This window comes from Alosa pseudoharengus, unplaced genomic scaffold (assembly GCF_046254945.1).
Source record: "Alosa pseudoharengus isolate Yale_2024_CS ecotype anadromous, Long Island Sound unplaced genomic scaffold, YU_APseudo_1.1 YU_APseudo_1.1_scf_1, whole genome shotgun sequence".
Classification (NCBI taxonomy): Eukaryota; Metazoa; Chordata; class Actinopteri; order Clupeiformes; family Clupeidae; genus Alosa; species Alosa pseudoharengus.
Window position 1 is genome coordinate 20,833,540 of NW_027468564.1, and position 26,119 is coordinate 20,859,658.

The 26,119-nt window shown below is 40.0% G+C and overlaps 1 protein-coding gene across 1 annotated transcript in view; it reads right to left on the bottom strand.

Annotated features, from left to right (window-relative positions):
* The window catches only part of LOC143122808 (basement membrane-specific heparan sulfate proteoglycan core protein-like), a 124,981-nt gene that overhangs the window by 31,220 nt on the left and 67,642 nt on the right, over positions 1 to 26,119 (bottom strand). Inside the window, exons 10-20 of the mRNA XM_076283708.1 lie at positions 10,250 to 10,516; positions 9,441 to 9,707; positions 7,838 to 7,944; positions 7,602 to 7,666; positions 7,351 to 7,502; positions 6,806 to 7,072; positions 4,791 to 5,057; positions 4,011 to 4,277; positions 3,161 to 3,427; positions 2,080 to 2,346; positions 666 to 932 (exon numbers count right to left, since the gene is read on the bottom strand). Of these exons, the coding sequence (XP_076139823.1) occupies positions 666 to 932; positions 2,080 to 2,346; positions 3,161 to 3,427; positions 4,011 to 4,277; positions 4,791 to 5,057; positions 6,806 to 7,072; positions 7,351 to 7,502; positions 7,602 to 7,666; positions 7,838 to 7,944; positions 9,441 to 9,707; positions 10,250 to 10,516 (2,460 nt within the window). The remainder of the gene's footprint in view (positions 1 to 665; positions 933 to 2,079; positions 2,347 to 3,160; positions 3,428 to 4,010; positions 4,278 to 4,790; positions 5,058 to 6,805; positions 7,073 to 7,350; positions 7,503 to 7,601; positions 7,667 to 7,837; positions 7,945 to 9,440; positions 9,708 to 10,249; positions 10,517 to 26,119) is intronic.

Sequence of the window (26,119 nt, forward strand, 5' to 3'; positions counted from 1 at the left end):
TCAGGAAATGCTTTTCTAGTTAGTATCTGTATTATTTCTGGCCTCACAGCAAATATTAATTCAATGGCCATCTCAATGTATTGTTAAAGGCGCTCTGAGTGATGCTGGGTAATGTCACTTCTGTTGACGTTCAAACAAAACAGAGAGCTAGCTCGCTACATCCTCCCCCTCCTTCCCGTGCAATTGAACCTCCCCTAAATGCGCATCTTGTCTGTGATTTGCTGGAACAGTTTGTTATGTTTTTATAGGCCAGGTTGGCCCAGGTTGTTTTTGTTACCATTTTTGGAGCTTGGGCACTCAACAGAGATCTCATTTTTTTACAGTGTATTCAGGACACAGGCAGCTAGCGGATGGTGAGGTGATGTTTGCTGTAAGTGACAAAATATGTTTTAGTCTAAAAACGCGTAGCATCGCTTAGAGCACCTTTAAGTGTATGGTACGATTTCTATTGGTTATATTCTAGTGTGTATTGTGTGTCTGTCCAATTGTTTTGTTTCTTCCTTACCCCTACAATTGGTTTCAAACAAATAAAATGAATAATAATGCAACATTGTTTATACTACTGCCTCTGTCTGCATCCATTGAGTTAGATAACTTGATTGGCCCTGTCACACATAAATAGACACACATACACCCCCCCCCCACACACACACACACACATCTACCTTTGACATCAAGAGTTAATATCCTGCTTGGTTGTGATGATGTGGGTCTGTCTCTCCTCTGCCCCTGACACCAGTACTGGCCCTTATGAGACTCAGCAGCTCCAATGATGGTCAAGGTGTTTCCCTCAGACACTGCGGTTCTGCTGGACCCCTTATACCACTTATATGTCCAGCCACTGAGAGACTCTATCACACAGTTCAGAGTGACCGTCTCTCCAATGAACACAGGACTCTGGGGCTCTACAGTCAGCGTAGCCAAAGGCAGCTCTGCAGAGGAGTAGATGGAGAGAACAAGGAGCAAAGGAGAATGAACTTGAACTGTTCTCATTAGATTACTCAAGACCTTGGTAACAATATAGTAAACATGTCCATGTAATATTTTACTTATATATCAGTATACAATTCAGACATGATACCGACTTGGAAGTCTTTGGTCTATTACCTCTACGCCCTCCACTTGTGTACTGGTACTGGCCAGCTCGATCAGGGAGGGAAATGGTGATGGCTCAACTTCCCCCTTTGTAAATGGAATATCTGTTTGTGTACCATTGATACCAACCTGTGTACTCTGCGATGTCACACCTCATAGTGACTTCATCTCCAGGGTAATATGAACCCTCATGAGGGCTCTAGAGTTACTGTATTCTATGGTGGTCTAACTTCCTATTGAAAGTTGAGTATTATACTGATCTGAGAGTGTGTGTATTTAGATAACTTCTAGCTAGACAGCCATCGGAGAGTTAATTAGTATCTGTATTATTTCAGGCCTCACAGCAAATATTAATTCAATGGCCATCTCAATGTATTGTTAAAGGCACTCTAAGTGATGCTGGGTAACGTCACTTCTGTTGACGTTCAAACAAAACAGAGCTAGCTCGCTACATCCTCCCCCTCCTTCCCGTGCAATTGAACCTCTCCTAAATGCGCATCTTGTCTGTGATTTGCTGGAACAGTTTGTTTTGTTTTTATAGGCCAGGTTGGCCCAGGTTGTTTTTGTTACCATTTTTGGAGCCTGGGCACTCAACAGAGATCACATTTTTTTACAGTGTATTCAGGACACAGGCAGCTAGCGGATGGTGAGGTGATGTTTGCTGTAAGTGACAAAATATGTTTTTGCCTAAAAACACGTAGCATCGCTTAGAGCACCTTTAAGTGTATGGTACGATTTCTATTGGTTATATTCTAGTGTGTATTGTGTATCTGTCCAATTGTTTTGTTTCTTCCTTACCCCTACAATTGGTTTCAAACAAATAAAATGAATAAAAATGCAACATTGTTTATACTACTGCCTCTGTCTGCATCCATTGAGTTAGATAACTTGATTGGCCCTGTCACACATAAATAGACACACATACACCCCCCACCCCCAACACCCCCCCGCCGCCCACACACACACACACACACATACATCTACCTTTGACATCAAGAGTTATTGTCCCGCTTGGTTGTGATGCTATGGATCTGTCTCTCCTCTCCCCCTGACACCAGTATTGGCCCTTGTGAGACTCAGTAGCTCCATTGATGGTGAAGGTGTTTCCCTCAGACACTGGGGTTCTGCTGGACCCCTTATACCACTTGTATGTCCAGCCACTGAGAGACTCTATCACACAGTTCAGAGTGACCGTCTCTCCAGTGAACACAGGACTCTGGGGCTCTATAGTCAGCGTAGCCAAAGGCAGCTCTGCAGAGGAGTAGATGGAGAGAACAAGGAGCAAAGGAGAATAAATATTAACTGTTCTCATTACATTACACAAGACCTTGGTAACAATATAGTAAACATGTCCAATGTCCAAGTATTATTTTATTGATATATCAGTATACAATTCAGACATGATACCGACATGGAAGTCTTTGGCCTGTTACCTCTACACCCTCCACTTGTGTACTGGTACTGGCCAGCTCGATCAGGGAGGGAAATGGTGATGGCTCAACTTCCCCCTTTGTAAATAGAATATCTGTTTGTGTACCATTGATACCAACCTGTGTACTCTGCGATGTCACACCTCATAGTGACTTCATCTCCAGGGTAATATGAACCCTCATGAGGGCTCTAGAGTTACTGTATTCTATGGTGGTCTAACTTCCTATTGAAAGTTGAGTATTATACTGGTGTAAGTGATCTGAGAGTGTGTGTATTTAGGTCACTTCTAGCTAGGCAGCCATCAGAGAGTTACTTGGCATCTGTATTATTTCAGAACTCACAGCAAATACCAACTCAATGGGCTCTCAATGTATTGTTAAGTGTATTGTACGTTTTCTTTTGGTTATATTCTGGTGTGTGTAGTGTGTCTGTCCAATTGTTTTGCTTCTTGCTCACCCCTACCACTGGTATCAAACAACGGAAATAAATAATGATGCATCATTGTTTATACTATTGCCTCTGTCTGCATCCATTAAGTTAGATAACTTGATTGGCCCTGTCACATATAAGTAAATACTGGATCAAAGACACTTGTGTGTGTGCGCACTCTACATACACACACACACACATCTACCTTTGACATCAAGAGTTGTTTTCCCACTTGGTTGTGATGATGTGGGTCTGTCTCTCCTCTCCCCCTGACACCAGTACAGGCCCTTATGAGACTCAGCAGCTCCTCTGATGGTGAAGGTGTTTCCCTCAGACACTGGGGTTCTGCTGGACCCCTCATACCACTTGTATGTCCAGCCACTGAGAGACTCTATCACACACTTCAGAGTGACCGTCTCTCCAGTGAACACAGGACTCTGGGGCTCTACAGTCAGTGTAGCCAAAGGCAGCTCTGCAGAGCAGTAGATGGAGAGAACAAGGAGCAAAGGAGAATAAATATGAACTGTTCTCATTAGATTACGCAAGACCTGGGTAACAATATAGTAAACATGTTCATGTAATATTGTATTTATATATCAGACATGGTACCGACATGGAAGTCTTTGGCCTGTTACCTCTACGCCCCCCACTTGTGTACTGGTACTGGCCAGGGGCGCGTTTCCCAAAACCATAGTTGCTAACAGGTTAGCAACTATGGTTTTGGAAAAATGCACCCCAGCTTGATAACTCTCTAAAAACTGAGAAAAAGTGACAGACTAGCTGTCTGTGTATGTCTTCTACTATCCATGGTATTACATTTGCGCTATGTGGCCGAGAATTACGTTAGGATAGACAAAGGTATTTTATTGCGCCATATGCGCTTGTTATTATGCAACATTGGAGTGGTGTTTTTGGGTCTCTATTGCATATTCACAATTTCATATTTCACATTACTTTCATTGTAACAAGTAGTACTAATTCTATGTCGTCCAGTGTGAATTTAAGGCCACTTATCAAACTATTGAGTCTTTGAAAATTATGACACACACATTTACCTTTGACATCAAGACTTGTTTTCCCACTTGGTTGTGATGATGTGGGTCTGTCTCTCCTCTCCCCCTGACACCAGTACTGGCCCTTATGAGACTCAGTAGCTCCTCTGATGGTGAAGGTGTTTCCCTCAGACACTGGGAGGCTGCTGGACCCCTCATACCACTTGTATGTCCAGCCACTGAGAGACTCTATCACACAGTTCAGAGTGACCGTCTCTCCAGTGAACACAGGACTCTGGGGCTCTATAGTCAGCGTAGCCAAAGGCAGCTCTGCAGAGGAGTAGATGGAGAGAACAAGGAGCAAAGGAAAATAAATATGAACTGTTCTCATTAGATTACGCAAGACCTTGGTAACAATATAGTAAACATGTTCATGTAATATTTTATTTATATATCAGTCTACAATTCAGACATGGTGCCAACATGGAAGTCTTTGGCCTGTTACCTCTACGCCTACCACATGTGTACTGGTACTGGCTCTCTAAAAACTGACAAAGTGATAGACCAGCTGTCTGTGTATATCTTCTATTATCCATGCTACTGCATTTGTGTTATGTGGCCAAGAATTACGTTAGGATAGAGAAAGGTATTTTATTGTGCCATATGCGCTTGTTATATGAAACACTGGAGAGGTGTTTTCGTTTCTCTATTGCATATTAATAATTTCATTTTTCACATTATTTGTCATTGCAATATGTAGTACTAATTCTGTGTCGTCCAGTGTGAATTTAAGGCCACTTATCAAACTATTGAGTCTTTTAAAATTATGACACACACATTTACCTTTGACATCAAGAGTTGTTTTCCCGCTTGGTTGTGATGATGTGGGTCTGTCTCTCCTCTCCCCCTGACACCAGTACTGGCCCTTATGAGACTCAGCAGCTGCTATGATGATGAAGGTGTTTCCCTCAGACACTGGGACGCTGCTGGACCCCTCATACCACTTGTATGTCCAGCCACTGAGAGACTCTATCACACACTTCAGAGTGACCGTCTCTCCAATGAACACAGGACTCTGGGGCTCTACAGTCAGCGTAGCCAAAGGCAGCTCTGCAGAGGAGTAGATGGAGAGAACAAGGAGCAAAGGAGAATGAATATGAACTGTTCTCATTAGATTACGCAAGACCTTGGAAACAATATAGTAAACATGTTCATGTAATATTGTATTTATATATCAGACATGGTACCGACATGGAAGTCTTTGGCCTGTTACCTCTACGCCCTACACATGTGTACTGGTACTGGCCAGGGGCGCGTTTCCCAAAACCATAGTTGCTAACAGGTTAGCAAAATGCAGGTTGGAAAAATGCACCCCAGCTCGATAACTCTCTAAAAACTGAGAAAAAGTGACAGACTAGCTGTCTGTGTATGTCTTCTACTATCCATGGTATATACATGGTATAGACAAAGGTATTTTATTGCGCCATATGCGCTTGTTATTATGCAACATTGGAGTGGTGTTTTTGGTTCTCCATTGCATATTCACAATTTCATATTTCACAATATTTTTCATTGCAATATGTAGTACTAATTATGTGTTGTCCAGTGTGAATTTAAGTACACTTTTTTTTCTTTTCTGCTGTTTTTTGGGGGGGTGGGATTTAAAGCTGTATTCAGTGAAATCGCAGTAATTTCTTGCTTTTCAACTGCGGTAAGAAAAAATCCATATTGTCCCAACCATACAATCAATACTTGAAGTCCTATACACAGGATTAAAGGTATCCTATGCAGGTTCAGGTATTTTTGGCGACTGCAGAGCTCCCCCTAGAGTCGCGATATATTTATATTTTACTCTGCCGTTGTAAACAGCCTACTTCTCGTGACTTGTTCCACCTGTACATGAAATGAAAATGCGAAGGATTAACAACAAGCAAAAACTGTCTCCAAAGAGCTATATTGACTGACAAAGTAATGTTATGATGATTCGAGCCGCCATTCTTGAAGTATAGTAAGTAAGTATAAGTATATATACTCTTTTAAACCCGTGAGGGAAATTTGGTCTCTGCATTTATCCCAATCCATGAATTAGTGAAACAAACTCAGCACACAGTGAACACACAGTGAGGTGAAGCACACACTAATCCCGGCGCAGTGAGCTGCCTGCAACTACAGCGGCTCTCGGGGAGCAGTGAGGGGTTAGGTGTCTTGCTCAAGGGCACTTCAGCCGTGCCTACTAGTCGGGGTTCGAACCGGCAACCCTCCGGTTACAAGTCCGAAGCGCTAACCAGTAGGCTGCCCGACTTTGCATGGCTCATTCTTTCGATAGCGACTCACTATGTCTATGCTGTATGGCTATGCTAGGTGAACGATTCCTCTACTCCAAGTTTGTTTACCATCAAATTGGCTTTGTAAAGGTTATATTAATTTGATAATCTTCCACAGTTTACCTTTAAGGTGTCATGGATGTCATTTACTTGATGGATTTCTTTTGGCAACAAGGAAAAATGACATGACAACAGGACAACAACGGTATATAGCCTTTAGTGTCACTGTCACTTAGTTATGTATTTTATCTTACAATTAAATTTCAGTAAGGTTTGATATGTGATCTCTTTAAGAATATGTGGACTGAAGCAGTGACATTCTAGGAACACACTTTTCCATCACTATCATAAGTAAATTGGAAATGATGACACTAGTTAGAGTTAAACTAACACTTAAACAGATTTGAAATTTAACTCTGATCACTAGTGTAACACAAATGTAATACTTTAACATGTTTGAAACAAAAACAAGTTAACACTTCCTGGTGCTAAACATACGCACAGACACACACACACACACACACACACATCTACCTTTGACATAAAGAGTTAACACTCTGCTGGGTTGTGATAATGTGGGTCTGTCTTTCCTCTCCCCCCGACACCAGTACTGGCCCTTATGAGACTCAGTAGCTCCATTGATTGTGAAGGTGTTTCCCTCAGACACTGGGGTTCTGCTGGACCCCTCATACCACTTATATGTCCAGTTACTGGGGTACTCTATCACACACTTCAGAGTGACCGTCTCTCCAGTGAACACAGGACTCTGGGGCTCTACAGTCAGTGTAGCCAAAGGCCAAGCTGCAGAGGAGTAGATGGAGAGAACAAGAAGCAAAGGAGAATGAACTTGAACTGTTAGATTACACAATTTTAACTCTACGTATAGGTGTTTCAACACTGAATCTGAGTTGCATTTCTTACACTTTTAATGGACTGTTGAATTAACACTGACAAGATTGAGACAAAGTAAACACAAGCATAGTGTATGATTTAACACTGGAAAATTGCTGTGTGAGTGGTTCAGAAATTATCTTATATATCATTATGTACTTTCCACATGTTCAATACATAATGCTTACGTTTATGAACTATACTGTTGAGCTTGATGGGAAGCACAGACACATCTGGACGATTTTCAGCAACGGCTTCTTTCAGAATCGATGTCACATTTTTAGTGTCCAGAAAAATGTTTTTGAATAACAGGACAAAATCCACAACAACCGATCCTGGTCTAAGCATTCAACAGGGAAGAGGGAAATTAAGAGGGAATAGATTACACATTTGCAATCACTCTACAAAACTTGGTGTAATAAAATGCACATCTACCAACCTGATACTATTGATGTGTGTGCCAAGAAATTGGGATCCAAACTTTTCAGAGTACATTTTATTTAGCTGAAAATTAATGCATTAAGAATCAATTATTTTTCTATTATATCGCTAAACATTCTTATAATGCTAATGCCGGTTCATTTTCATGAAAACTTAAAGAACAAAGTGAAGAACATGTGCCAAAGGAAAGAGTTAGGAACTGGAGAAAAACAACAGCAACAAAACTATTCTTACCACTGTTGAAACATCTGCAGTCAAGTTCTTAAACCTTGTTGAGGAGGTATTTGCCAGCTCTGGGATAAAGGGCTGTTGCAGGCTGATTTCCATGTTAATCTCCTGCTCTATAATACGTTAATAAATAGTTTTTAATACTTCAGAAATTATGCAATATAATAATTTGTTAATGAAATGATATTGCCATTATTTAACAGCTGTTAAAGGAGAAATCCGGTGAGTTTTCACATAGATCTCAGTTTTTGTGGTAATTGTCATGGTCCAAGCAAAATGGGAAGAAGTGTCCTTTAGCAGAATGAAGGTTGGCTGTAGCGCCCCCTATGGACCGAATTGTATGTGATTTGGTGTGCTTCCAGAGAATGTCGTATTAATTGTGTTTACCAAGTTTGAATATGGTTGGACCTTTAGAAGATACAATATAGGTAATATAATTGTTATAGGCCATGTTCCAATAGTAGATTGATGTGTAACTTTTTAGACGACAAATCAAAAATCGGAAAAAGCCAACCTGTTATGCTGGGTCTGAAGGTGATGTGTAGTGAATTCTGTGGGAATTTGGAAAAATGGTCTGGGAGGAGGTAGATTAGGTTTTTTGAAAATGGCGGGATAATGTGCAATATGGAAATGTATGGGGCTGGAAGGAATAAATGGAAAAAAGAATTTGAAGGAATAAATGGAAAAAATAATTAGTCAAAAACTTCATATGGTTCCAGAGATAGGAGGATTATTTTTTTCTATTATAGCACCCACTTAGGAAATAAATGGGTAATTTCTGTTTTGTGAGATCATGCATTGATTTGGGACCTATGGCAACATTTTAGTGTCTGTAACTATGACTTATATGGCTGTAGATACGTTTTTGCGGCAGAAACATAATTTCATGAAATGGTTAAAAAATACAACAAAAAATAATAGGAGTCCTGTAGCTTCTCTGCATGGACCCCTAACAATCAATTTTACCTAGCTTGAGTTACTACAGCCAGCAGCTAATGGAGCCAGGCAGCATTACACTCTGGGGGCATGTCCGTGAGCTCTCATGTACATGCCCACAGAGTGTAGCACTGTAGCTGCCTGGCTTTGTTAGCTGCTGGCTGTAGCAACTCGAGCTAGGTAAGACTGTGACTTAGTGTGACGTTTCCTGAATTTCCCCTTGGGGATCAATAAAGTATTTATCTATCTATCTATCTATCTATCTAAGACTGATTGTTTTCATTTTTTTTCCGTATACTGACAGTAGGCTACTCGGATTGTTTTCATTTTTTTTCCGTATACTGACAGTAGGCTACTCGGTGACCTTGAGAAACAGAGATCTATATGAAAACTCATCAGATTTCTCCTCGACGGAATTGTCTATGATTTATAAGATCAGTTAGAATGGATGTGTAATGATTAAGAAAATATTAACACCTACGTGTATGCATGTCTTTATAAAATATAATGATTAAACACATGCACCAATGATTAAATGTACAAATAGTGAACAAAAATAATAGTTTACAAATTCTTAATAAATGCTTATTAGTGTGACGTTATTATAAAGTGTTACAACACACACACACACACACACACACACACACACGCACACACACACACATCTACCTACCTTTGACATCAAGAGCTAATATCCCGCTTCGTTGTGATGATGTGGGTCTGTCTCTCCTCTCTCCCTGACACCAGTACTGGCCCTTGTGAAACTCAGCAGCTGCTATGATGGTGAAGGTGTTTCCTTCAGACACTGGGGTTCTGCTGGACCCCTCATACCACTTGTATGTCCAGTCACTGAGAGACTCTATCACACAGTTCAGAGTGACCGTCTCTCCAATAAACACAGAAATCTGGGGCTCTACAGTCAGCGTAGCCAAAGGCAGCTCTGCAGAGGAGTAGATGGAGAGAACAAGGAGCAAAGGAGAATAAATATGAACTGTTCTCTTTACATTAAGACCTTGGTAACAATATATTAAACATGAACCCTAATGGCACTCTAGAATTACTCTACTCTGCGGTGTAACTTGCTTTTTGAAAGTTGAATATTATACTGATTTGAGAGTGTTTATGTTTAGATCACTTCCAGCTAGGCAGCCATCTGAGAGTTACTTGGTAACTGTATTATTTCAGGCCTCACAGCAACTACCAACTCAATGGGCTCTCAATGTATTGTTAAGTGTATGGTAAGTTTTCTTTTGATTATATTCTGGTGTGTGTAGTGTGTCTGTCCAATTGTTTTGCTTCTTGCTCACCCCTACCACTGGTATCAAACAACGGAAATAAATAATAATGCATCATTGTTTATACTATTGCCTTTATCTGCATCCATTTAGTTGGATAACTTGATTGCCCCTGTCACATATAAATAGATACTGGATCAAAGACACTTGTGTGCACACACACACACACAGACACACACACACTTACCTTTGACATCAAGAGTTGTTTTCCCACTTGGTTGTGATGATGTGGGTCTGTCTCTCCTCTCCCCCTGACACCAGTACTGGCCCTTATGAGACTCAGCAGCTCCTCTGATGGTGAAGGTGTTTCCCTCAGACACTGGGACGCTGCTGGACCCCTCATACCACTTGTATGTCCAGCCACTGAGAGACTCTATCACACACTTCAGAGTGACCGTCTCTCCAGTGAACACAGGACTCTGGGGCTCTACAGTCAGCGTAGCCAAAGGCAGCTCTGCAGAGGAGTAGATGGAGAGAACAAGGAGCAAAGGAGAATGAATATGAACTGTTCTCATTAGATTACACAAGACCTTGGTAAATGTCCATGTATATTTTATTTATATATAAGTTTTCAATTCAGACATGGTACCGACATTGAAGTCTTTGGCCTATTACCTGTACGCCCTCCACTTGTACTGCAGTGTTTCCCACAGAATTGGATTCAATTTGTGGCAGTGGCTGACTTGGAGGGGGGGGCTGGTGGTAGTGTTGGTAGTGTATAGGTCTAATTGAGTGCCTGTCAATTCCGGTGTGATTTTGACCAGTGTTTTTGTGTTTTGAAACATGATACCGAGTGTGAACGTATGTCTCATAGCCCAACTCGGCTTGTCCCCTGCACTCCGAAATCTGGCGCTAGTTAGCCGATGCTACCAACAAGGTGGTCAATGGTGGTGCCTCGGCTTTCAGATTCCAAAAATAATTCAGTGGAAATGCATGGATTACAGTTTCTTCCAGTAGCAGCAACTGGAATCCATGCATTTCCACAGAATTATTTTTGGAATCTGATCCCTTATCATACCTGTTCATTCTTACTCGTCGCTCGACTTATCGTGACTAAATTCAAGATGGCTGCAAACGCGAAACTTCGAGAAGATACTGTCTGTATAAATCGTCTTGTAAGTAAACTACCAGTGCTTTTTCAAAGTTCTCAATGTCTCGTTTTAAATGTCAGGGCCCTTGGAAGTCTACCAATGAAGTGTGGAGATACATTGAGCCTCGTAAATGGTGTAAAACAGTGATTTATTTGCATGGCTTTGCCGATGCCGAGGCACCACCATTGACCGCGTTGTTGGTAGCATCGGCTAACTAGCGCCAGATTTCGGAGTGCAGGGGACAAGCCGAGATGGGCTATGAGACATACGTTCACACTCGGTATGATGTTTCAAAACACTTTAGGTCAAAATCACACCGGAATTCTCCTTTAAGGCATTCGTTAGGGAACCTTTGTATTTTTAACACAGTTAAAAGGCTGCTGATATATGTGTAAATCATGCTGTTCATAACTTTTGAGTCTTAGAAAACTTTTCCATTTACATCGGGATTTTAGAAACATTTAGTGTCAGAGTCAATAAAATTAATAGAGCATGCACGAGTAACCTAGTCAAAATTGACAAGCAGCTGTAACTAAGCATGCTAAGCATGCATGAAAAGGGGCATAAAAAGCGCAGGTCAATGAATGTGATTGAATTGAAAAAAATTACATTTTTAAATAGTACAACATAGAACATTATTGTGTGGCGGCCGGTTTTGATTTTGTGGCGGCCCGCCACAGATTTAGTGAATGTATGAAAAACACTGTACTGGTACTGGCCAGCATGTTAACTCTCTAATAACTGACAAAGTGACAGACTAGCTGTCTTCTTTTATCCATGCTGCTGCATTTGTGCTATGTGGCCAAGAATTATGTTAGGATAGACAAAGGTATTTTATTGTGCAATTTGTGCTTGTTATATGAAACACTGGAGTTGTGTTTTTGGTTCTCCATTGCAGATTCACAATTTCATATTTCACAATATTTTTCATTGCAATTGGTAGTACTAATTCTGTGTTGTGTCGTGTGAATTTAAGTCCACCTATCTAACTATTGAGTCCACCTTTTTTTTCTTCTTTTGGCTGCAGTATCTGACACGTACCAGAAAGGAGAGCGCGGAGCTCGCAGTTTAGGCTAGCCTGTAGTTGGCTGTTCAGTTGGCTCTGTTATCTGGTTGTCTGCGCTAAGGACTTAGGATGCGCCGCTTAGTTCTCTGTTGCGGCTTTGAGAGTGTTTTGGGTTTTGTTTAAGTGTTGTTTGTCCAACTGCCAGATTTTTATTGGGGGCCAAGCAGCGAAGCTGCAAAGGCACCCATTGTGTTTCTATCTTTTCTTATTATTAGGGGTCCGAGCAGCGTAGCTGCAGGAACCCTATTGTTTCTGTACCGTTCATTTTTTGGCCAAAATTCTGTAAAAGTCATACTGCAGCCTAAACCGTAACTCCAAAACTCTTGAAATTTTCAGGTATGGTTACCAGTACCCCCCTCTACCCATAACCCAAAATTTGGGGTACTGCACCCAAAGGTGGCGCTATTGAAAAAAAAAAGTTAATTATGCTTATTTCTCCTTACCAGATTCACCTAGACTCAAAATTCTTTCAGAATATTAATCTCTAAACTCAGATGCATCTTTTTGGCCCTGGTCTTATGGTCTACAAATGTTTACTTTTTCCATAATTTCATGGAAAAGCCAAACATTATAAAAAGTTTCACACTCTTCAAAAATAATCGAATCTTCACCAAAATTCTCACAGACAATGTTTAGACCAAGCCTCACAAAAGTTATCGCTCAGAATTTTGATATTTTGTTCCATTTCAGAGATATAGGCCAATAAAGTTAGACCACTTAGGCCTTTTTTCCTAGATCACCTATATTCCTATAAACCGTAAGTCCTAGAAACTTGACATTTTCAAGTATTGTTACCAGTACCCCCCACTACCCATAACCCAAATTTGGGGTACTGCACCCAAAGGTGGCGCTCTTGTCAAAAACGCTTATTTCTCCTTACCAGATTCACCTAGACTCAAAATTATTTCATCATATTAATCTCTACATTCAGATGCATCTTTTTCACCCTGGTCTTATGCTCTAAAAATGTTTACTTTTGCCACAATTTCAGAGAAAAGCCAAACATCATAAAAAGTTTCACAGGCTTCAAAAATTATCAAATCTTCACCAAAATTCTCACAGACAATGTTTAGACAAAGCCTCACAAAAGTTATCAAAAGAATTTGGATATGTTGTTCCATTTCAGAGATATAGGCTAATAAAGTTCGACCACTCAGCCCATTTCTCCTATATCACCTATATTCCTATATGAGTAATTATTTTTCTTGGATAACAACCATACAACCATCATTAGGTGGATACCATTAACAGTGCACATTTTCAGATATGTACTCTTTTTTATAAAGCCCTTAATTCTATTGTCAAATGTATGCTAGGAATTTTCTTGATGTTGTGTGTTTGCCAACACACATTTTCACCATTTGAATGTGACTGCTCAATATGTATGATTGTCAGTGGCTGAGTGGGATAATGCCTAGTGCTGGTGTTTGTTAGGTTGAGAGTTTGAATCCTGCTAGAGCTTTAGGCTCAAGATGCACATGCTATTGGTTATTGAAGATTCACACTATTGAACAGCACCTGAATGACATCAGACAATTAACATTCACACTCATTAGTTGCCAAGAATCAGAATGCCGACACACTCTATGACATATAGGGGAACTTCTTTGTTTACTATTTTTCCTTCATCATTAAGTCTATCATATTTATATTTCATCCATTACTGTTCTTCTCTATAAATGTCTAATTGCCCCAGAATATCCAAAAGTTTTCAGGTGTATTTTTTCAGGAAAGCCCTTCATTTTATTGTCAAATATATACTTGGAGTTTTTCTTGTGTGTTTACCAACACACATTTTCACCATGTGAATGTGACTACCCAATATGTAGGATTGTCAGTGGCTCAGTGGTATAATGCCTAGTGCTGGTGTTTGTTAGGTTGAGGGTTCGAATCCCCGGTAGTGCTTTAAGCTCTAGCTCGAATACTATTGGTTATTGAAGATTCACACCATTGAACAGCACCTGAATGACATCAGGCAATCAACATTCACACTCATTAGTTGCCAAGAATCAGAATGCCGACACACTCTATGACATATAGGGGAACTTCTTTGTTTACTATTTTTCCTTCATCATTAAGTCTATCATATTTATATTTCATCCATTACTGTTCTTCTCTATAAATGTCTAATTGCCCCAGAATATCCAAAAGTTTTCAGGTGTACTCTTTCAGGAAAGCCCTTCATTTTATTGTCAAATGTATACTTGGAGTTTTTCTTGTGTGTTTACCAACACACATTTTCACCATTTGAATGTGACTGCTGAATGTGTATGATTGTCAGTGGCAGAGTGGGATAATGCCTAGTGCCGGAGGTTGAGAGTTCGAATCCTGCTAGAGCTTTAGGCTCAAGATGCACATGCTATTGGTTATTGAAGATTCACACTATTGAACAGCACCTGAATGACATCAGACAATTAACATTCACACTCATTAGTTGCCAAGAATCAGAATGCCGACACACTCTATGACATATAGGGGAACTTCTTTGTTTACTATTTTTCCTTCATCATTAAGTCTATCATATTTATATTTCATCCATTACTGTTCTTCTCTATAAATGTCTTAATTGCCCCAGAATATCCAAAAGTTTTCAGGTGTATTTTTTCAGGAAAGCCCTTCATTTTATTGTCAAATATATACTTGGAGTTTTTCTTGTGTGTTTACCAACACACATTTTCACCATGTGAATGTGACTACCCAATATGTAGGATTGTCAGTGGCTCAGTGGGATAATGCCTAGTGCTGGTGTTTGTTAGGTTGAGGGTTCGAATCCCCGGTAGTGCTTTAGGCTCTAGCTCGAATACTATTGGTTATTGAAGATTCACACCATTGAACAGCACCTGAATGACATCAGGCAATCAACATTCACACTCATCAGTTGCCAAGAATCAGAATGCCGAGACACTCTATGACATTCAGGGGAACTTCTTTGTTTACTATTTTTCCTTCATCATTAAGTCTATCATATTTATATTTAATCTATTAGTGTTCATCTCTACAAATGTCTAATCGCCCCTCCATGCTTGGAGTTTTTCTTGTGTGTTTACCAATACACATTTTCACCATGTGAATGTGACTGGCCAACATGTAGGATTGACAGTGGCTCAGTGGGATAATGCCTTGTACTGGTGATCCTTAGGTTGAGAGTTCAAATCCCACTTGAAGCATTAGTGGGTTGTGGAAGTTAGCATACTACAATAGAATGCTGTTGGGTTGTGGAGGATAACACACTATAACATTACAGCTACTTGTCAATATGGACTTGTAGTGCAAGGCAAGTATTACTGTATAATTATAAGCTGTAGCCTATAATTATTTGTTATTCTTATAATATTTGTCATTTCTTATACATATTTAGTCGGCTCTTCCACTTGACAGAACAACTCTATATCGGTTAAGGATGTCACGCATGAAACAATGCTGCAGAAACATGAAAATACGACTTTGAGTTTAGTAGGCTATAATTTTCAGTTCCTGTTTATCTATTGCACAATGGGTAATAATTTGAAGGAATCATGTTGCAGTCTTGTAAATAGTGACCCTGCAAGATCCCTAGTCATTGCAAAATCATAGTCTGTGACTTAAAACTCTACTACTTGTCTTTAGATGTGAGAGGGTCTGAGACTGTAGTCTTTCAAAAATCTTTTCCAAATCTTTGCAAATCTTTCCAAAGTTTACCCGCTGGGAAACCCTGTAGCTCCGGAGCAGGGGCTCAGACCAGGATAAATTGTTTGCTCGCCCTCAGTTCGCTCTTTTGTTCATCTCAACCCAGCACTCCAGTGTGTCCTGCTCTGTGTGCGTCTTTGAGTTAACGTAAGTCATCACTTTAATCACCCTCACTATGACTTTTGTGATGTTTATCAGTTTGTAGAGTAGCTCTGCCATCATGTGTAAAGTTAAGGTCTTTGTTTGTTGGTTTGGTGTGTTGGAGTCCCATGTGAAAGATGATTAGGTGATGTTGGTTGACTTGGGATGTCAAGTATTGTTTAGTTGTACCTTATATAGCCATATGATTTCAGTTTATTGTTCAAATGTCAATTGGTTTGTTTGTGAGTTGGGATCTGTACTGATTTACCCCATTTCACTGATTACTCCATTTTCTGTTTGTTTCCTCTTTGATGCAGCACACATACAAGTAAAGAACAAAAGAACAGATGAATTGAAACTCAAATAAAGTTAACTTGTGTTGCACCGAAACCTGCCATCTCCGTGTCATCACTCCATACCATTGAGCCTTCTGAGTCACACCATTGAACAGCACCTGAATGACATCAGGCAATTAACATTCACACTCATTACACACTGCTGGTGTTTGTTAGGTTGAGAGTTCGAATCCTGCTAGAGCTTGAAGCTCAAGATGCACATGCTATTGGTTATTGAAGATTGACACCATTGAACAGCACCTGAATGACATCAGGCAATTAACATTCACACTCATTAGTTGCCAAGAATCAGAATGCCGACACACTCTATGACATATAGGGGAACTTCTGTTTACTATTTTTCCTTCATCATTAAGTCTATCATATTTATATTTCATCCATTACTGTTCTTCTCTATAAATGTCTAATTGCCCCAGAATATCCAAAAGTTTTCAGGTGTACTCTTTCAGGAAAGCCCTTCATTTTATTGTCAAATGTATACTTGGAGTTTTTCTTGTGTTTACCAACACACATTTTCACCATGTGAATGTGACTGCCTAATATGTCGGATTGTTAGTGGCTCAGAGGGATAATGCCTAGTGCTGGTGTTTGTTAGGTTGAGAGTTCGAATCCTGCTAGAGCTTTAGGCTCAAGATGCACATGCTATTGGTTATTGAAGAGTCACACCATTGAACAGCACCTGAATGACATCAGGCAATCAACATTCACACTCATTAGTTGCCAAGAATCAGAATGCCGACACTCTGACATATAGGGGAACTTCTTTGTTTACTATTTTTCCTTCATCATTAAGTCTATCATATTTATATTTCATCCATTACTGTTCTTCTCTACAAATGTCTAATTGTCCCAGAATTTCCAAACGTTTTCAGGTGTTCTCTTTCAGGAAAGCTCTTCATTTTATTGTCAAATGTATACTTGGAGTTTTTCTTGTGTGTTTACCAATACACATTTTCACCATGTGAATGTGACTGGCAAAGATGTAGGATTGACAGTGGCTTAGTGGGATAATGCCTTGTACTGGTCATCCTTATGTTGAGTGTTCAAATCCCACCTGAAGCATTAGTGTTAAAATACTGTTGGGTTGTGGAGGTTAGCATACTAGAATAGAATGCTGTTGGGTTGTGGAGGTTAGCACACTATAACATTACAGCATTACAGCTACTTGTCAATATGGACTTGTAGTGCAAGGCAAGTATAACTGTATAATTATACGCTGTTTATCTTATTGACTCCGACACAGAACCCACCACCACAAATACAATTAAATTCTGTGGGAAACACTGCCTTCCATTATCAAACCCTTCATCTTATCCACAACAAATAAATAGTCCTGTAGAATCAAGTATTGTTAGAATACTGTTGGGTTGTGGAGGTTAGCACACTATAATGTTACAGCACAGGGTAATCCTAATTTTATTCATCAAATTTATTCCAATCCAACTCAAAAGTTTTAAACGACACAAAGTGAAGGTTTTATCCAGATCAAAACCAAGAATAGATTATGTGATCTAATCCAATTTCAGGATCCTTGTTTCCCTTTGAACAACCCATTTTCAAGATTTGATCCAATCCGATAGCTGAAATCCGGTAACTGAAATCCGATAACCGAAATCCGATCACGTTTCTTTTGAACAATTGTGCCCAAACAATCAAAGCATATGTAAAACTAAAAAGCTATGCCATCATGTTCGTTTTGCTCGGACCCCGTAAATCACCGCTTGCGGTTATATTTGGGGGCCAAGCAGCGAAGCTGCGAGGCAACCCATAGTGATTCTACGTATTCTTATTAGGGGTCCGAGCAGCGTAGCTGCAGGAACCCTATTGTTTCTGTACCGTTCATTTTTTGGCCAAAATTCTGTAAAAGTCATACTGCAGCCTAAAACGTAACTCCAAAACTCTTGAAATTTTCAGGTATGGTTACCAGTACCCCCCTCTACCCATAACCCAAAATTTGGGGTACTGCACCCAAAGGTGGCGCTATTGAAAAAAAAAGTTAATTATGCTTATTTCTCCTTACCAGATTAACCTAGACTCAAAATTCTTTCAGAATATTAATCTCTAAACTCAGATGCATCTTTTTGGCCCTGGTCTTTTGGTCTACAAATGTTTACTTTTTCCACAATTTCATGGAAAAGCCAAACATTATAAAAAGTTTCACACTCTTCAAAAATAATCGAATCTTCACCAAAATTCTCACAGACAATGTTTAGACCAAGCCTCACAAAAGTTATCGCTCAGAATTTTGATATTTTGTTCCATTTCAGAGATATAGGCCAATAAAGTTAGACCACTTAGGCCTTTTTTCCTAGATCACCTATATTCCTATAAACCGTAAGTCCTAGAAACTTGACATTTTCAAGTATTGTTACCAGTACCCCCCACTACCCATAACCCAAATTTGGTGTACTGCACCCAAAGGTGGCGCTCTTGTCAAAAACGCTTATTTCTCCTTACCAGATTCACCTAGACTCAAAATTCTTTCATCATATTAATCTCTACATTCAGATGCATCTTTTTCACCCTGGTCTTATGCTCTAAAAATGTTTACTTTTGCCACAATTTCAGAGAAAAGCCAAACATCATAAAAAGTTTCACAGGCTTCAAAAATTATCAAATCTTCACCAAAATTGTCACAGACAATGTTTAGACAAAGCCTCACAAAAGTTATCAAAATAATTTGGATACGTTGTTCCATTTCAGAGATATAGATAGATAGATAGATAGATAGATAGATAGATAAATACTTTATTGATCCCCAAGGGGAAATTCAGGGGGTCTCAGTAGCATACAGACATCACACACAACATGCACTTACAGCAAATGGTAAATATAAGTATAAGTATAAACATATAACCAAACACCACTGTACAATAGAGACAGTAGGAGATAAGAAAAGCTAACAAAACTAAAAATACTATATAAATTAAATGTAAAAGAAACAGTGTGCTTAAGGGTGGTCAAGTATGAGACGCTTGTAATGACAGGGCCTGTAGTTCTGTGTGCAAAGTGAGGTGCTCAAGAGAGTGAGTATCCTGGTGAAGGTGCAAAGTAGTCCAACAGTAGTTCTGTGTGTATGGTAAGGTGCTCAAGAGAGTGAGAGTGAAGGTGCCAAAAAAGTAGTCCAACAGGAGTCCCTTAGTTATGTGTGCATGGTAAGGTGCTCAAGAGAGTAAGTGTCCTGGTGAAGGTGCAAAAAGTAGTCCAACAATAGTCCTTAAGTTAAGTGTGCACGGTAAGGTGCTCGGAGAGTGAGTGTCATGGTGAAGGTGCAACAAGTAGTCCAGCATTAGTCCAACAGTGCAATAATAAGGTCTAGAGACCAGCATAAATAATATGGACAAATAGGAGAGCAAAGTATAATATAATGTAGACAAGGTAATATAAAAAACTATAAAAACTACGTCAGTGCAGAAACAGGTTGAGGTAATAGGGTTACAGCCATTCAGTATTATTGTAGCAGAAGCCATTGATCATGTGTGCTAATATAGCATGAAAAACATGAAAAACAGTGTAGCAGGAAAGCGGTAGTAAAAACATTAGGCTGTGGTAAAACAGTAGTAAAGCAGTAGTGGGTAGTCAGTACTCAAACATGGAGAGGGTGGAGAGGCAGACAGACTAAGCAGAGAAGTCTATCTCTCCTCTTCCCTTTAGTGATGCATTGAACAGTTCAATGGCCCTGGGGACAAATGACTTCCTCAGTCTGTCTGTTGCGCAAGTCAGTGAGCGAAATCTCCAGCTGATCAAGCTCTTTTGCTTTTTAATAGTGCTGTAGAGTGGGTGGCATTCATTGTCCAAGATGTTGATCAGTTTGTTCAGGGTCCTTTTGTCAGATATTGAAGTGATGCACTCCAGTTCAGCTCCCACTACAGAGCCAGCCTTCCTTAACAGCCTGTCAAGGCGCCCAGCATCCTTCTTCTTTGTACTTCCTCCCCAGCATACCACTGCATAGAAGAGGACGCTGGCCACAACAGACTGATAGAACATCCTGAGGAGCTTGCTGCACACATTGAAGGACCGCAGCCTCCTCAGGAAGTACAGCCTGCTCTGCCCTTTCTTGTAGAGTGCGTCAGTGTTGGCTGACCAGTCCAGTTTATTGTCCAGGTGGAGACCCAGATACTTGTAGGTGCTTACCGCCTCCACATTGACCCCATCAATGGAGACTGGTAGCAGAGCGGGCTTAGACCTGCGGAAATCCACCACCATCTCCTTGGTCTTTGAAGTGTTGAGTTGAAGGTGATTGAGTTTGCACCATTGCACAAAGTCCTCCACCAGGCTCCTGTACTCCTCCTCTTGCTCGTCCCTGATACACCCCACAATTGCAGTATCGTCAGAAAACTTCTGCATGTGGCATGACTCGGTGTTGTAGCAGAAGTCAGATGTGTACAGGGTGAACAGGACTGGAGAGAGCACAGTTCCCTGTGGAGCTCCGGTGCTGCTGATCACAGTGTCAGAGAGACAGTTCTTCAGTCTGACGAACTGTGGTCGCTCGGTCAGGTAGTCTGTAATCCAGGTTACCAGGTGAGCGTCCACACCCATCTGCAAGAGCTTGTCTCCCAGTCTGAGGGGTTGGATGGTGTTAAAAGCACTTGAGAAATCAAAGAACATGATTCTCACAGCACTTTTCCCCTTGTCTAGGTGAGTATGTGTCCTGTGTAGAAGATAAGTGATGGCATCATCCACGCCCACTTTCTCCTGGTATGCAAACTGTAGCGGGTCTAGTGCATGACGAACCTGGGGTCTGAGCCTACCTAAGACCAGCCGCTCCAGTGTCTTCATCACATGTGATGTTAGAGCGACAGGCCTGAAGTCATTAAGCTCACTGGGGTGTGGCTTCTTAGGGCCTATATATATAGGCCAATAAAGTTCGACCACTCAGCCCATTTCTCCTATATCACCTATATTCCTATATGAGTAATTTTTTTTTCTTGGATAACAACCATACAACCATCATTAGGTGGATACCATTAACAGTGCACATTTTCAGATATGTACTCTTTTTTATAAAGCCCTTAATTCTATTGTCAAATGTATGCTAGGAATTTTCTTGATGTTGTGTGTTTGCCAACACACATTTTCACCATTTGAATGTGACTGCTCAATGTGTATGATTGTCAGTGGCTGAGTGGGATAATGCCTAGTGCTGGTGTTTGTTAGGTTGAGAGTTCGAATCCTGCTAGAGCTTTAGGCTCAAGATGCACATGCTATTGGTTATTGAAGATTCACACTATTGAACAGCACCTGAATGACATCAGACAATTAACATTCACACTCATTAGTTGCCAAGAATCAGAATGCCGACACACTCTGTGACATATGGGGGAACTTCTTTGTTTACTATTTTTCCTTCATCATTAAGTCTATCATATTTATATTTCATCCATTACTGTTCTTCTCTATAAATGTCTAATTGCCCCAGAATATCCAAAAGTTTTCAGGTGTACTCTTTCAGGAAAGCCCTTCATTTTATTGTCAAATGTATACTTGGAGTTTTTCTTGTGTGTTTACCAACACACATTTTCACCATTTGAATGTGACTGCTGAATGTGTATGATTGTCAGTGGCAGAGTGGGATAATGCCTAGTGCTGGTGTTTGTTAGGTTGAGAGTTCGAATCCTGCTAGAGCTTTAGGCTCAAGATGCACATGCTATTGGTTATTGAAGATTCACACTATTGAACAGCACCTGAATGACATCAGACAATTAACATTCACACTCATTAGTTGCCAAGAATCAGAATGCCGACACACTCTATGACATATAGGGGAACTTCTTTGTTTACTATTTTTCCTTCATCATTAAGTCTATCATATTTATATTTCATCCATTACTTTTCTTCTCTATAAATGTCTAATTGCCCCAGAATATCCAAAAGTTTTCAGGTGTACTTTTTCAGGAAAGCCCTTCATTTTATTGTCAAAAATATACTTGGAGTTTTTCTTGTGTGTTTACCAACACACATTTTCACCATGTGAATGTGACTACCCAATATGTAGGATTGTCAGTGGCTCAGTGGGATAATGCCTAGTGCTGGTGTTTGTTAGGGTTGAGGGTTCGAATCCCCGGTAGTGCTTTAGGCTCTAGCTCGAATACTATTGGTTATTGAAGATTCACACCATTGAACAGCACCTGAATGACATCAGGCAATCAACATTCACACTCATCAGTTGCCAAGAATCAGAATGCCGAGACACTCTATGACATTCAGGGGAACTTCTTTGTTTACTATTTTTCCTTCATCATTAAGTCTATCATATTTATATTTAATCTATTAGTGTTCATCTCTACAAATGTCTAATCGCCCCTCCATGCTTGGAGTTTTTCTTGTGTGTTTACCAATACACATTTTCACCATGTGAATGTGACTGGCCAACAGGTAGGATTGACAGTGGCTCAGTGGGATAATGCCTTGTACTGGTGATCCTTAGGTTGAGAGTTCAAATCCCACTTGAAGCATTAGTGGGTTGTGGATGTTAGCATACTACAATAGAATGCTGTTGGGTTGTGGAGGTTAACACACTATAACATTACAGCTACTTGTCAATATGGACTTGTAGTGCAAGGCAAGTATTACTGTATAATTATAAGCTGTAGCCTATAATTATTTGTTATTCTTATAATATTTGTCATTTCTTATACATATTTAGTCGGCTCTTCCACTTGACAGAACAACTCTATATCGGTTAAGGATGTCACGCATGAAACAATGCTGCAGAAACACGAAAATACGACTTTGAGTTTAGTAGGCTATAATTTTCAGTTCCTGATTATCTATTGCACAATGGGTAATAATTTAAAGGAATCGTGTTGCAGTCTTGTAAATAGTGACCCTGCAAGATCCCTAGTCATTGCAAAATCATAGTCTGTGACTTAAAACTCTACTACTTGTCTTTAGATGTGAGAGGGTCTGAGACTGTAGTCTTTCAAAAATCTTTTCCAAATCTTTGCAAATCTTTCCAAAGTTTACCTGCTGGGAAACCCTGTAGCTCCGGAGCAGGGGCTCAGACCAGGATAAATTGTTTGCTCGCCCTCAGTTCGCTCTTTTGTTCATCTCAACCCAGCACTCCAGTGTGTCCTGCTCTGTGTGTGTCTTTGAGTTAACGTAAGTCATCACTTTAATCACCCTCACTATGACTTTTGTGATGTTTATCAGTTTGTAGAGTAGCTCTGCCATCATGTGTAAAGTTAAGGTCTTTGTTTGTTGGTTTGGTGTGTTGGAGTCCCATGTGAGATGATTAGGTGATGTTGGTTGACTTGGGATATCAATTATTGTTTAGTTGTACCTTATATAGCCATATGATTTCAGTTTATTGTTCAAATGTCAATTGGTTTGTTTGTGAGTTGGGATCTGTACTGATTTACCCCATTTCACTGATTACTCCATTTTCTGTTTGTTTCCTCTTTGATGCAGCACACATACAAGTAAAGAACAAAAGAACAGATGAATTGAAACTCAAATAAAGTTAACTTGTGTTGCACCGAAACCTGCCATCTCCGTGTCATCACTCCATACCATTGAGCCTTCTGAGTCACACCATTGAACAGCACCTGAATGACATCAGGCAATTAACATTCACACTCATTACACACTGCTGGTGTTTGTTAGGTTGAGAGTTCGAATCCTGCTAGAGCTTGAAGCTCAAGATGCACATGCTATTGGTTATTGAAGATTGACACCATTGAACAGCACCTGAATGACATCAGGCAATTAACATTCACACTCATTAGTTGCCAAGAATCAGAATGCCGACACACTCTGACATATAGGGGAACTTCTTTGTTTACTATTTTTCCTTCATCATTAAGTCTATCATATTTATATTTCATCCATTACTACTGTTCTCTATAAATGTCTAATTGCCCCAGAATATCCAAAAGTTTTCAGGTGTACTCTTTCAGGAAAGCCCTTCATTTTATTGTCAAATGTATACTTGGAGTTTTTCTTGTGTGTTTACCAACACACATTTTCACCATGTGAATGTGACTGCCTATTATGTCGGATTGTTAGTGGCTCAGAGGGATAATGCCTAGTGCTGGTGTTTGTTAGGTTGAGAGTTCAAATCCTGCTAGAGCTTTAGGCTCAAGATGCACATGCTATTGGTTATTGAAGAGTCACACCATTGAACAGCACCTGAATGACATCAGGCAATCAACATTCACACTCATTAGTTGCCAAGAATCAGAATGCTGACACACTCGAAGACATATAGGGGAACTTCTTTTTTACTATTTTTCCTTCATCATTAAGTCTATCATATTTATATTTCATCCATTACTGTTCTTCTCTACAAATGTCTAATTGTCCCAGAATTTCCAAACGTTTTCAGGTGTTCTCTTTCAGGAAAGCCCTTCATTTTATTGTCAAATGTATACTTGGAGTTTTTCTTGTGTGTTTACCAATACACATTTTCACCATGTGAATGTGACTGGCAAAGATGTAGGATTGACAGTGGCTTAGTGGGATAATGCCTTGTACTGGTCATCCTTATGTTGAGAGTTCAAATCCCACCTGAAGCATTAGTGTTAAAATACTGTTGGGTTGTGGAGGTTAGCATACTAGAATAGAATGCTGTTGGGTTGTGGAGGTTAGCACACTATAACATTACAGCATTACAGCTACTTGTCAATATGGACTTGTAGTGCAAGGCAAGTATAACTGTATAATTATACGCTGTTTATCTTATTGACTCCGACACAGAACCCACCACCACAAATACAATTCAATTCTGTGGGAAACACTGCCTTCCATTATCAAACCCTTCATCTTATCCACAACAAATAAATAGTCCTGTAGAATCAAGTATTGTTAGAATACTGTTGGGTTGTGGAGGTTAGCACACTATAATGTTACAGCACAGGGTAATCCTAATTTTATGCATCAAATTTATTCCAATCCAACTCAAAAATTTTGAACGACACAAAGTGAAGGTTTTATCCAGATCAAAACCAAGAATAGATTATGTGATCTAATCCAATTTCAGGATCCTTGTTTCCCTTTTAACAACCCATTTTCAAGATTTGATCCAATCCGATAGCTGAAATCCGATAACCGAAATCCGATCACGTTTCTTTTGAACAATTGTGCCCAAACAATCAAAGCATATGTAAAACTAAAAAGCTATGCTATCATGTTCGTTTTGCTCGGACCCCGTAAATCACCGCTTGCGGTTATATTTGGGGGCCAAGCAGCGAAGCTGCGCGGCAACCCATAGTGATTCTACCTTTTCTTATTATTGGGGGCCAAGCAGCGAAGCTGCGAAGGCACCCATTGTGTTTCTATCTTTTCCTACTATTATTATTATTATTACACATCTTTCCTCTGCCATTGAAGTCTATGGCAGCCCATAGAACCGTCTGGTGAAAAGTTGTGAAATTTGGCACTGTAATTAGGCAGAGTCCCATGATTAATTTCACCAAGTTTCAAGTCCGCACCACGAGCGCTCTAGCGCCACCAACAGGCCAAAGTTGGACATGCGTTCACGCATGTATCTTCTGACCCGTTGGCCCGATTTTAAAAATTGAGGTACCATTGGAATCCTTGGACCAGGCCGAGTTCAACGCACCCTATGGCGTCGTTTTCCGCCATGATGGATTTTCCGCCATATTGGATTTTAGTGAAAGTGAAACTAATTTTTCACAGGTCACAAATTTTGTCCGATCGACACCAAACTTGACATACATGATCTTCAGACCAAGCCTCACAAAAGTTGTGGTATTTTGTCTCCGGAACTATAACCG